At 39.3% G+C, this 14,256-nt stretch overlaps 1 protein-coding gene across 1 annotated transcript; it reads left to right on the forward strand.

Moving 5' to 3' along the window:
- The first annotated feature begins 1,836 nt into the window (after nt 1–1,836).
- On the forward strand, nt 1,837–3,574 carry LOC140874159 (uncharacterized). The gene is made up of 5 exons (XM_073277438.1): nt 1,837–1,845; nt 1,921–1,980; nt 2,042–2,300; nt 2,354–2,417; nt 2,656–3,574. Exons 1-5 carry the CDS (start codon nt 1,837–1,839, stop codon nt 3,572–3,574), a joined length of 1,311 nt encoding a protein of 436 aa, XP_073133539.1.
- Nucleotides 3,575–14,256: the final 10,682 nt, after the last annotated feature.

The raw sequence follows: 14,256 nt of genomic DNA on the forward strand, positions 1-14,256 counted from the left end.
ATGGAACGATTCCATATCGTGGGTATCAAATCCAAACGATTAAAATCTTGCAAGTAAAAATAAAAATAAAAATTTAAATATTTTTACCTCTTCAAGCTAAGGCTTGATTATGGACTCCAACAGATTTAATCTGCTCTTGTTGTAAATCCCGGGAACCGATGACTCGCTCGATCAATCTCCGGAATCAGGTCCATGAATAGAAAATAGAAACCCTCTGATTGATTGCACTAGAAATCAATCAGATGTTTATCGTAGAGAATAAACAGATTTGATCTGTCAATTCAAAAAGTGACTTTTCAGAAAAAATCACAGACTGAATTTTCTCAAAAGGGAGAGAGGAGAATTCGAAATTCCCCTTATAATATAAAGTGTGATTTTCGAAAATTGCTTGATGAAAAAAATTGTGATTTTCGAAACCTACACACACATATATATATATATATATAATTTCTAGACTGGATTAAGTTATAACTCTATTAGGACACTAACTCCTTAGGGCCCATAGTCCATAACTTAAGCCCAACAAGCCAAGCCCATTATTATAGAAATTAATATAAAATTCATCATGACTCTGATTGATAAACCGATTTCACCAATGTGCACAGAAACCATTTCTGCACCTTTTAAAGTCAAGATAATTTTTCTGAATCCGAATTCAGTGATTTCTAAAAATGTCCATCTCTATGTCATTTTAAGAAATTTCACTCCCTTTAGTTAAGAAGTCCAACTTCTCTTTCATTAAATTTAACTCTTTAAATTTAACTATCTCAACGGGGTTTAGTAATCCATTACTTGTGTGACCCTCAATGGTTCAGGGATACAGCTAGTCATGGGCTCACAACACCTTGTGACTCGGAACAACAATTTTCGACTTACCCATCGAATCATGATAAGAGCGTTTAGCAACATCGCCCCATGATTCCCTAGGTATCACTGATAGTGCCTGCAAGAACCAGTAAGTTTTGGTTAGCGTACAGTACAGTCCCTTCATCCATATATCCCGATCGAATCAACAACCATTGGTACATCGAGAGTCGTTCGAGATTCGATAACTATGCAATGCATCTTGAAGATCAAATAATGACATCGCATGTGCTACTAGAAAACCAAGTAACCTAAAGCACATCGAGTACTCTGGCCAGAGATTTGTCACACTAATATCTCCTCAGATCGCATAGGATATCCACACTCGCAAGCGTGTGGTGAATCCTTGACAACAAAGCATTGACTCCTATATGTGTCGTAACTGTACCCAATCCCGACACCTGATGACCCCATAGAGTCGATAAATGAGTCAAAGTACAGTACTAGCATATAAAGTCTCAATGATGTTTCAAGTAGTAAGGACTAATGGTGTACAACCAAAACCGCGGACTTATCCACTCAAATAATAATAACCACTTGGAAAGTCCGAATGGGGTAGTTCGATCATTCATCATATGAATATCTATTTGCATGCTTTGAACATCTCCATGTTCATTACCAATGAAACGTGGTACTTGGCATCACAAATGCTAGTCTCAATCTCGAGCGATCCTTATCCTTATTAGCGGACGACTCAATTGACTAGGAACTGTTTAGAATATACAGTGACTATAAGATGTGTTTCATAATAGTGATCTCTCTTTATTCACTATCTCATCTTACTTACACTATAGTATATTCAAGGTCTTTATCAAAACAACAATAGTATTTCACAATATAACAATATAAAGAAAGATAAAGAAAATGCCATTAATTAATGTAAATTATATTAAACAAAGATTGTTTATACATAGAGTCATAAAAGCCCTTAGCCACAAGTTGGCTAACCGGGCACCCACTCTTTCAACGTCGATGGTTGAAGTTGGTGAAAGACTACGACTGTGTGATTAAATAATATCCGAGGAAGGCCAATGTGGTTGCTGATGCATTGAGCAGGAAGTCAGCAGGGTTGGCACACTTGACAGTTCAGAGACCGCTATTGTTGGAGATGCAGAAGTTTGACTTGGAGTTTGTGACTTGAGAGATATCAGTTAAGTTAGCTGCCTTGACTTTGCAGTTGACCTTGAGGGACAGAATTCGTGAGGGACAGCAGTCTGATGCACAGTTACTCACGTGGAGGCAGAGAGACGTGGAGAGGGACAATGGTTTGTATATAGTTGAGGATGGTATTGTACGATATCGAGGCAGACTTTGGGTTCCAGCTGATGATACACTGAGACAGGAGGTTATGACCAAAGCCCACCGATCTCCGTATTCTATCCACCCAGGGAGTACAAAGAAGTACAAATATTTACAACATTTGTACTGGTGGCCAGGTATGAAGCGTGATATTTTTAGATTTGTGAGTGAGTACCTCAAGTGTCAACAGGTGAAGGCAGAGCACCAGAGGCCAGCTGGGATGTTGAAGCCGCTTTCTATCTCATAGTGGAAATGTGAGCATATCAGCATGGATTTTGTTGTGGGATTGCCAAGGACAGTGCAGGGTTTTAACTCTATATGGGTCATAGTGGATCGTCCTACCAAATCAGCTCACTTATTGCCAGTTAAAACGACCAACATCATGAGTAAGTACGCTGAATTGTACTTGAAGGAGATTGTCAAGTTGCATGGTATCCCGGTGTCGATTGTCTCTGACAGAGATCCTCATTTCACGTCTGGTTTTTGAAATAGTTTGCATCATGCGTTAAGTACTAGGCTGAATTTCAGCATAATTTTTCACCCACAGACGGACGGACAGTCGGAGAGAGTGATTCAGACATTGGAAGACTTGCTGAGGGACTGTGTACTGGACTTTCGAGGGAGTTGGGATGTGAAGTTACCACTGATAGAGTTTGATAATAACGGCTATCAGGCTTCCATTCAGATGTCTCCCTACAAAGCATTGTATGGGAGGAAGTGCAGGACTCCGATTCACTGGGATGATGTTGGTGAAAGGGTTGAGATGGGACCAAAAATTGTGAGACAGACTGCTGAGATGGTTGTGCAGATTCGTCAATGCATGAGGACTGCTCAGAGTCGCCATAAGAGCTATGCTGACAGACGTAGGCATGATCTAGAGTTTGTAGTGGGAGATCACGTGTTCTTTAAGGTGGCTCCGATGAAAGGAGTGCTGAGATTCGGAAAGAAAGTGAAGTTGAGCCCTCATTACATCGGACCGTTTGAGATTCTGGAGCGAGTGGGGACTTTAGCCTACAGATTGGCATTATCGCCCCATCTTTCTGCAGTGCATAATTTCTTTCATGTTTCGATGCTTAGGAAGTACATGGCTAATCCGACGCATGTACTAGAGCTCGAACCCTTGCAGTTAGCGGGAGACTTGTCTTTTGTGGAGAGGCCGATACGTATCCTCGAGAGGCAAGAGAGGAAGTTAAGGAACCGAGTGATTCCCATGGTTAAAGTTCAGTGGCAGAACCATTCAGTGGAGGAATCTACATGGGAGTTGGAGGCCGATATGCAAGCCATATATCCGGATTTATTCGGTAAGTTGAATTTCGGGGACGAATTTCTTTTTAAGGAGGGTAGAATTGTAGTGCCCAGGAAATCCACTGAACGACCTGACCACATGCATTATATGAAATGTGATGTTTGAAATTATTTTGAGTTATTTTTAAGTTATTTTATGTGTTGGAAGTAAATTATATTTATTTCTAACGTCTGACGAATTTTGAGATTTTTAAAGTCATAGAGGACGGCGATTGGAGGCTTTCAAGTGAAGAGATACCCGGACATGATTTAAGGTAAAAGGTAGTATTTTAGTAATTTAAGATTTATTTAGCATGGTATATTTTTAATTTATTTAAGTATAGACTGGTAAGTAATTAAATTAAAAATTTAAGTTGTAAGAGGATTTTTATAAAATTTGGACTGAGTAGTGTATTTTACCCATTTAATAAATTTTGATTTTTATTTTAAAAAGAGTTGATAAACTTATATGTGAGACCTCGATTCTAATCATCTAATCAAGAATTAATCCTATCGATAATCATAAAAGGTCCAAGAGATAAAGCAAATTTTTTTTTTTTTTTTGTGAATAGTGCTCCGCTCGATCGGTAAGATCTTACGGATCGATCGGGCAAGTTTTCAGAAAAACAAAAATTTGGCTAAAACTCACTCGCTCGATCGGTCACATCTTACCGATCGATCGGTGACAGTTCTGAACTTTAAATACAGCAGAAAACTTGTCCAAACTCAATACAAATCATGCATAAACCAATACATAATTCATCCAAACATCATACAAGCTTCAATACAAGATAGTTCTAGGGTTATACAATCTCAAACTAATAGAACATGATTCAGTCTAGCTTATTCAATGCAATACAATACAATACGAGTTCGAATATAATCTAAGTTCGATTACATATTCGACTTCTAAAACACCAAGGCCTCACTCTATCAAATCGTCCACCTAGCCATGCAATCTCTGACTCGGTCCTGCCCCACCTGTTGTCAAGCATGCATACAAAGACAAGACAACAGCCGGATAATCCGGTGAGAATTATATTTCCAGTAAAAGAGACTAGCATACTATAACAGATAAGCAGCTCAAAACAAAATACATCAAATTCCAGATATTCAAATACCAACCATGCAAATTCAAGACAAATCAAAATGAAATGCATGTCTTTAAAACTCTGGGATTATCAAGTCCGGATAATAAAAAGGTAATAAGCTCTTCTCTTCCTCTATTGGGATCCCGAGGATGAACTACCACACAAAATCACACCGACCCTTCACTCGGGATGGATAGTGTATAATTCAAACCTCTATACTCTGGAGCAACTATAGAGGGTTACTAAAAGAGTGGGTGCCCGGTGAGCCAACTTGTGGCTAAGGGCTTTGATGACTCTTTGTATAAACAATCTTTTGTTTAATATAATTTACACTTTTATTAATGGCAATGACTTTATCTTTCTTCATATTGTTATATTGAAATATACTATTGTTGTTTTGATAAAGACCTTGAATATACTATAGTGTATGTAAGATGTGGTAGAACATGGAGATGTCTATCATGAAACACATCTTATAGTCACTGTGTATTCTAAATTGTTCCTAGTCGATTGAGCCGTCCGATAATAAGGATAAGGATCGCTCGAGTTTGAGACTAGCATTTGCGATGCAGAGTACCACGTTTCATTGGTAAGGAACATAGAGATGTTCGAAGCATGCAAATGGATATTCATACGATGAATGATCGAACTACCCTATCCGGACTTTCCAAGTGGTTATCACTTATCGAGTGGATAAAGTCCGCGGTTTTGGTTGTACACCATTAGTCCTTACTACTTGAAACATCATTGAGACTCTATATGCTAGTACTGTGCTTTGACTCGTTTACCGACTCTATTGGGGTCATCAGGTGTCGGGATTGGGTACAGCTACAACACATATAGGAGTCGATGCTTTGTTGTCAAGGATTCACCACATACTTGCGAGTGTGGATATCCTATGTGATCTGAGGAGATATTAGTGTGACGAATCTCTGGCCAGAGTACATGATGTGGTTTAAGAAATGGTTTCTTAGTAGCACATGCGATGTCACTATTTGATCTTCAAGATGTATTGCATAGTTATCGAATCTCGAACGACTCTCGATATACCAATGGTTGTTGATTCGATCGGGATATATGGATGAAGGGACCGTACTGTACGCTAACCAAAATCTATTGGTTCTTGTAGGCACTATCAGTGATACCTAGAGAATCATGGGACGATGTTGCTAGGCGCTCTTACCATGATTCGATGGGCAAGTCGGAAATTGTTGTTCCGAGTCACAAGGAGTTGTGAGCCCACGGCTAGTTGTATCCCTGAACCATTGAGGGTCACACAGTGTAATGGATTTTTAATCCCCGTTGAGATAGTTAAATTTAAAGAGTTAAATTTAATGAACAAATAAGTTGGACTTCTTAATTATGAGTAGAGGAGTAAGATTTCCTAAAATGACATAGGGATGAGCATTTTTGGAAATCACTGAATTCGGATTCAGAAAAATTTATCTTGACTTTAAAAGGTGCAGAAATGGTTTCTGTGCACATTGGTGAAATCGTTTTATCAATCGGAGTCACGATGAATTTTATATTAATTTCTGAACATGCGGGCTTTGCTTGTCGGGCTTGAAATTATGACTAATGGGCCCTAAGCTGTTAGTGGCCTACATTATAAATAAGTTATTGCAGTACAGAAATTAGACATAAGAGGCATAATTTTCGAAATTAACTAGGGTTTTGAGACCTAGTGGCCGCCGCCCCCCTCTCCCCTCTCTGCTCGAAAAACCCAGCCTGTGAATTTTGAATTTGCAGTCTGGTTTAACGGATCAAATTCGTTAATCTCTTCGTAGAAACTTCTGATAGATTTTCTAGTGCAATCTATCAGAGGGATTAAATATCCGTTCGTGGACCTGATTGAGGAACAGTTCGTCCATAAGTTCCAGTGATATACAACAAGAGCAGAGAAATCTGTTGGTGTCCAAAATCTCGATTCGAGATTAAAGGTAAAAATTTTATAATTGTTATTTAATTTTTACACACACAATTTAATCGTAAGGTTGATACCTATTATGGAATCGTTCCATACAAAATTTTAAACTTCCGCTGCACCGGGTATCAATCCTAATTGATCTGATCGCCGCGTTATCCAACAGTGGTATCAGAGCCAGGTTGCTCAGATCAAGCGATTAAATTAATCGATTGTACAAAAAAATTTTTAGGCCTCGGTTTTTGAAACAAAATAAATATTTTAAAAATAAATTTTTTTTTTTCGGGCAAAAACCCGGGTAGCGATGGTCGCTGCCCTGCGCAGCACTGGGCGCTGCACAGGGCAGCGCACGGCGCTGCCCGGCCCGACCCCATTAGTGCGCGGGCAGCCCGGGAATGTCCCGGGCGGCCCGCGGGAAAAATTAATTTTTTAATTTTTAAATTAAATTTTAATATGTTAAAATTCTATTTTTGGTCCGATCGAAAATTGTTTTTGATTGGTCCACGAGGCGTCGGATTGAATTGTTCGAGTCCGAAAATTTTAAAATTGTTTTTTGGATAAATTTGAATTTTTGGAAAATTTAAATATTTTATCCGTTAAATTGAATTTTGAAATTAATTATTTTTGGTACAATTGATGATAAGATATGATCTTATGGATATATTGAGTAAAATATGATTTTATGTATAAAATTGGATTTTATAGATAAAATATGATTTTATTTGATAAAAAGATAAAATATGATTTTGTATGTAAAATAAGATTTTATGTATGAAATATGATTTTATCCTTTTAAATTTAAATTGCCATTGCATGTTATCCAATAAATTAATTTTGAATTAAATGTTATTGGATAAGGATGATCGATTGCCATGACCAATTTTGTAGGTGTATGTTAGGAATTTACATTTGTTTTTATTGTTGTTGGTTTTATTAATGGGCCTGGTTTATGGCCCAATATGAATTGTCATATGTAATAAAAGTGGGCTTGGTTTATGGCCCGTTCCCACCCCTTAAAATTGTATCCCCTACTTGTCATTGTTATTTATTGTAAATACATTAGATTTAGTGGGAGATCAAGATTTGAAGATGGAGGTGGGCCCAGCAGACAATAAAGACAGAAGAAATGTAAATTGGAAGCAAATGTAATAGGATTGCATTGCATACTGCATATTACCTAGGATTGGACTAAGACTCGTGATTGGCAACCACGGGTCGATTAGAAATGGAATCGATCATCCTATATAATATGTGATATTATAGTTGTATGCATGTTTTAGACAAAATTGTGTGAATCCGACAAGCATACAAAACTTTAAAAATGATGAGACAAATTTTCAAAATTAAAATCCCTCATTTTAAATATGATTTAAAATTGATATCAAGATAAATAAAGGAAATTTAAAATTGTTTAAATGTTCCTACCTTCCATCAACGATTAATGTATGAGATGCTACTCGCGGATACGGTCCGGCTCATATTATTGGGGGGCCCGTTCGTCGGAAAGCTGTACATTGGATCGACACATGTTGTAAGTTGGGTGGAACTCCCATGGGATCGGCTCATATTATTGGGGGATCCACATGGCGACCGTCCATCACAACTTAATATTGATGGGTCATCGTGACATGTCACAATAATCGGCGTTATATTATTGGGCCCTTATTGGACATGAGGTAAAAACGTGGAGGTTGCTTTGGAAGCAATTGGGCTCTACCTTTTGAAAATTATGGTTGGCTGATATTATTCGGGACCATAGTTTGTCAATTGGACTCCATGTTCCCACTAAGGAAAACAGTTTCCCGTTTTTCACTAGAGGGTAGTGAAATCGTTAAAATAGTGGGAGTGAGATTCATAAAATAAATTTCGCCTATTTTATGTCTTAGTAAAATTACTTAAACAATCACTGATATTTGTCTGTTTCTTTTCAGTATTTCATAAAGATGAATTCGCGTAATCTACTTTTCTCGATCCTCGAACAAAATAAGTTGACTGGCGCAAACTATACGGAATGGTTCCGTAAGTTGAAGATTTTCTTGACTTCGGAGAAGATGCTCTACGTGTTAGAAAAATCTCCTCCGAAGGAAGCACCAGCTGACATAAGTCCGGAAGAGTTAGCCAAACTTGATACATGGTGGGACCATGATATCAAGGCCAAATGCTATATGCAAGCCTCGATGTCTGATGAACTCCAGAGGCGATTTGAGGACACAGTGAATGCTGCTGACATTCACGTACAACTCAAGGAACTTTTTGGGGCTCAATCGAGGGCTGAAAGGTTCGCTACTGTAAAGGAGCTAATGACGTGTCGCATGCGTGAAGGGACTTCGGTCCGTGATCATGGGGTACGAGTGATTTGGCTCATACAGAAGTTGGTAACCCTTGATTTGGTGTTGGAGCATGAACTCAACGTGGACTTACTACTTCTGTCTCTTCCTTCTTCGTTTGACGGATTTGTGGTGAATTTCAATATGAACAAGATAGAGGCCTCCCTTGAAGAGATGGTCAATATGCTTGTGACATATGAATCCACATTAAAGAAGGATAAACCGGCTTTCTTGGTGGGCTCCTCTTCTTCTGCTAAGAAGGGGCCAAGTACAAAGGGTAAGAAACGTTCTGCCCCACCCAAAAAAATCGAACTCGAGAAGAAGTACAAGACAAAGGCTTCAAACATGGAAAAATCCAAGGATGTTTGCCATTACTGCAAGAAGCCCGGTCATTGGAAGCGTAACTGCAAGGAATATCTAGAGCAGTTGCGAACTGCGAAAGGTATGTTTTATATTAAATAAATGTTTCACTTAATACTACTTCTTGGGTATTGGATACCAGATGTGGATCTCACATTTGCAATGATTTGCAGGTGATGACAAGAAGTCGCAGGCTTAGAATGGGTGAGACCCAGCTGAGGCTCGGAAATGGTTTCAGAGTTGAAGTTAAAGCTGTGGGAGATATTTATTTAATTTTGCAGAACGGTTTTAAGTTACTTTTAAGAGATGTTTTATTTGTTCCGGAATTGATTAAAAACATTATTTCTGTTTCTATGCTTGATAGAGATGGTTATTCTTGAAATTTTGTGAATGAGATTTGCAATATTTACAAGAATGAATGTTTAATTGGAAATGGACAACTTGAAAACGATCTATACAACTTAAAACGAAAAGACGTCCAATAAATTATGTTGATAAACCGGCAACAACAAACAAAAGGAAAATCGATAGCCAAAACCCGGCAAACCTTTGGCATGCTAGGCTAGGTCATATTTCCTCAAGGAGGATGAACAAGCTAGTGGGAGAGGGCATGTTTGATATGTCTGATATTTACTCTCTACCTACTTGTGAATCCTGCCTGAAAGGAAAAATGACTAAATCTCCTTTTAAGGGGAAACCTGAGCGTAGTCAAAATCTGTTGGATTTGATCCATACAGATGTTTGTGGTCCATTTAGAGTTGGTACTCAATATGGCCACACCTACTTCATTACCTTTACTGATGATTATTCGAGGTATGGGTATTTATATTTAATGAAATATAAGTCTGAAGCATTTGAAAAGTTCAAAGAATTCAAGGCTGAAGTAGAAAACAAGCTAGGTAAAAGTATTAAAGCACTTCGATCGGATCGAGGTGGAGAATACTTAAGTACCGAGTTTTTGGACTATCTAAAAGAGAATGGGATTCTCTCTCAGTGGACTCCTCCTATGACACCACAGCTGAATGGTGTATCGGAGCGTCGTAATCGAACTTTTTTGGACATGGTTCGATCCATGATGAGCTTCACTGAGCTTCCACCTTCGTTTTGGGGCTATGCGCTTGAAACGGCGGTATTGTTGTTGAACAACGTCCACACTAAAGTAGTGGACAAAACACCATACGAGTTATGGAATGGCAAAGCTCCTAAGTATTCGTACTTGAGGATTTGGGGATGTCCTGCTTACGTGAAGCGGACAGTGGGAGATAAGTTGGATAGTCGATCCACCTTATGTTATTTTGTAGGGTATCCGAAGAATTCAATCGGATATTATTTCTATTATCCTGCTGAAACAAAGGTGTTTGTTTCAAGGAATGCCACCTTCTTGGAGAAGGAGTTCTTATTGGATAAGAAAGGCGAGATGATGGAACTCGAAGAAATTCGAGAAGAACCCGAAACACAAAATAACGATCCTACACCTCAGGAACCATTGATAGACACGCCTGTACCTAGAAGATCCGAGAGGACTTCTAGACCTCCTATTCGATATGGTCTTCTTCTTGAAGGGGATCAAGATGAACCCGATGTTGGATGTGATCCAAGAAACTTCAAGGAAGCAATTTCTGATGCGGATTCAAATTTATGGCTTGAAGCTATGCAGTCGGAAATAGATTCGATGCATACAAACCAAGTTTGGTCTTTAGTAGATCCTCCTGATGGAATTGTTCCAATAGGGTGTAAATGGATCTACAAGAGAAAGCTTGGGCCTGATGGTAAGGTATTGACCTACAAGGCGCGATTGGTGGCAAAAGGTTATACTCAAAGACAAGGAGTTGACTATGATGAAACCTTTTCACCAGTTGCAATGTTCAAGTCCATAAGAATCCTTATTGCCATAGCTGCATGGTATGACTATGAGATATGACAAATGGATGTGAAGACTGCTTTTCTTAATGGAGACATTAAGGAAGAAATCTATATGAAGCAGCCTGAGGGGTACACATCCATGGAAAGCGAGCATAAGGTATGCAAGCTTCAGAGATCAATTTATGGTCTAAAACAAGCATCAAGAAGTTGGAACCAGAAATTTGATGAAACAATAAAAAATTTTGGTTTCATCAAGAATCCGGAGGAACCATGCGTGTACAAGAAAGTAGTTAAGGATGCTGTGACATTCTTAGTACTTTATGTTGATGACATCCTACTCATTGGGAATGATGTAGGGATGTTGTAGTCAACAAAGATATGGTTATCAGGTAGATTCTCTGTGATGACCCGAGTTCTAATCTCTCATTAATCAACACTGTTAGACAATAATCAAAGTCTAAACAATTAATCAACAATGCTAGACAATAATCAAAGTCTAAACAAAAGAATAAAATTTTTTTTTTTCCAAATGGATTGCCCTGCGCACGCGCGGCTTGTCCTCTCGCGCGCGCGCCGGCACCCAAACCCGAAACTCAAAGGGTTGGCTTGCGCGCGCGCGAGCAGGAGCTCGCCCGTGTTGGAAAACTGGCGAGTTCCCAGACCAATTACGATTGATACCCGGTGCAGCGGAAGTTTAAAAATTTTTCATGGAACGTTTCCATGGTATGGGTATCAACCGTTCATCGATTGAATTACGTGTGTGTAAAATTTAAATAACAATTAAATAAATTTTACCTCAAATCTCGCAACGAGATTAATGGACACCAACAGAACAATTCTGCTCTTGTTGTCTCTCCCTGGAACCGATGAACGCCTTCAATCAGGTCCACGAACAGAGGTTTAAACCCTCTGATAGATTGCACTAGAAAATCTATCAGAAGTTTTCTGCGAAGAGAATACACGAATTTGATTCGTTATTCCTTACTGCGATTCAAAATCACAGACCGGAATTTTCTCGGGCAGAGCAGGAAGGGGACGGCCGAAAATTCTTTGAGAGAGAAGGGTTTCGATTTTTTTTCTGTCTCAAAAATTATGACCTGTTGTGTGTAATTTCTGTACTGAAATAACTTATTTATAATGCAGGCCACTAACACCTTAGGGCCCATTAGTCATAAGCTGGGGCCCGACAAGCAAAGCCCGCTCGTTCAGAAATTAATATAAAATTCATCGTGACTCCGATTGATGAAACGATTTCACCAATGTGCACAGAAACCATTTCTGCACGTTTTAAAGTCAAAATAAATTTTCCTGAATCCGAATTCAGTGGTTTCCAAAAATGTCCATCCCTATGTCATTTTAGGAAATCCTACTCCCTTACTCTTATTTAAGAAGTCCAACTCCTTAGTTCATTAAATTTAACTCTTTAAATTTAACTTTCTCAACGGGGATTAAAACTCCATTACACTGTGTGACCCTCAATGGTTCAGGGATACAGCTAGCCGTGGGCTCACAACTCCTTGTGACTCGGAACAACACTTTCCGACTTGCCCAACGAATCATGGTAAAGCGCCTAGCAACATCGCCCCATGATTCCCTAGGTATCACTGATAGTGCCTACAAGAACCAGTAGATTTTGGTTAGCGTACAGTACGGTCCCTTCATCCATATATCCCGATCGAATCAACAACCATTGGTATATCGAGAGTCGCTCAAGATTCGATAACTATGCAATACATCTTGAAGATCAAATTAGTGACATCGCATGTGCTACTAAGAAACCATTTCTTAAATCACATCAATTACTCTGGCCAGAGATTTATCACACTAATATCTCCTCAGATCGCATAGGATATCCACACTCGCAAGTATGTGGTGAATCCTTGACAACAATGCATTGACTCCTATATGTGTCGTAACTGTACCCAATCTCGACACCTGATGACCCCCATAGAGTCGGTAAACGAGTCAAAGCACAGCACTAGCATATAGAGTCTCCATGATGTTTCAAGTCGTAAGGACTAATGGTGTACAACCAAAACCGCGGACTTAATCCACTCGATAAGTGATAACCACTTGGAAAGTCCGGATAGGGTAGTTCGATTATTCATCATATGAATATCCATTTGCATGCTTCGAACATCTCCATGTTCCCTACCAATGAAACGTGGTACTCCGCATCGCAAATGCTAGTCTCAAACTCGAGCGATCCTTATCCTTATTATCGGACGGCTCAATCGACTAGGAACGGTTTTAGAACATACAGTGACTATAAGATGTATTTCATGATAGACATCTCCATGTTCTACCACATCTTACATACACTATAGTATATTCAAGGTCTTTATCAAAACAACAATAGTATATCACAATATAACAATATGAAGTAATATAAAGTCATTGCCATAAAAGTGTAAATAATATTAAACAAGAGATTGTTTATACAAAGAGTCATCAAAGCCCATAGCCACACAGTTGGCTCACTGGGCACCCACTCTTACAATCTCCCACTTGCCCTATAGCCAACTAGTCATACTACGTAGACCCATTGCTTCGCGATGTTTGTCAAACAATGGTCCTGGCAAGGGCTTAGTAAGCGGATCAGCGATATTGTCTGCAGAGGCCACTCGTTCGACAATGATGTCTCCTCTTTCCACAATCTCCCGGATTATGTGGTATTTCCTCAGTACGTGTTTGGACCTTTGATGAGACCTTGGTTCCTTTGCTTGAGCAACGGCACCCGTGTTGTCGCAGTACACCGGGACTGGACCAACAAATTCAGGAATGACGCCCAACTCTTGGACGAAATTCCTCATCCAAACGGCCTCTTTAGCAGCAGCTGATGCTGCAATGTATTCAGCCTCAGTGGTGGAATCCGCTGTGGTGTCCTGCTTGGAACTCTTCCAAGAGACAGCACCGCCATTGAGCATGAACACAAATCCAGAGGTAGACTTCGAGTCATCCACATCACTTTGGAAGCTAGAGTCGGTATAGCCTTCCAGTTTGAGTTCTCGTCCTCCATAAACCATGAACATATTCTTAGTCCTTCGCAAGTACTTAAGAATGTCCTTCACGGCTTTCCAATGCATTTGACCAGGATTAGACTGATATCTGCTCGTGACACTCAGAGCAAATGCTACATCCGGTCTGGTAGATATCATCCCATACATGATACTACCTATAGCTGACGCATATGGTACATGTGTCATATTCTCTATCTCTGCATCAGTCTTGGGACACATAGACT

Source organism: Henckelia pumila, chromosome 1 (assembly GCF_033568475.1).
Source record: "Henckelia pumila isolate YLH828 chromosome 1, ASM3356847v2, whole genome shotgun sequence".
Taxonomy (NCBI): domain Eukaryota; kingdom Viridiplantae; phylum Streptophyta; class Magnoliopsida; order Lamiales; family Gesneriaceae; genus Henckelia; species Henckelia pumila.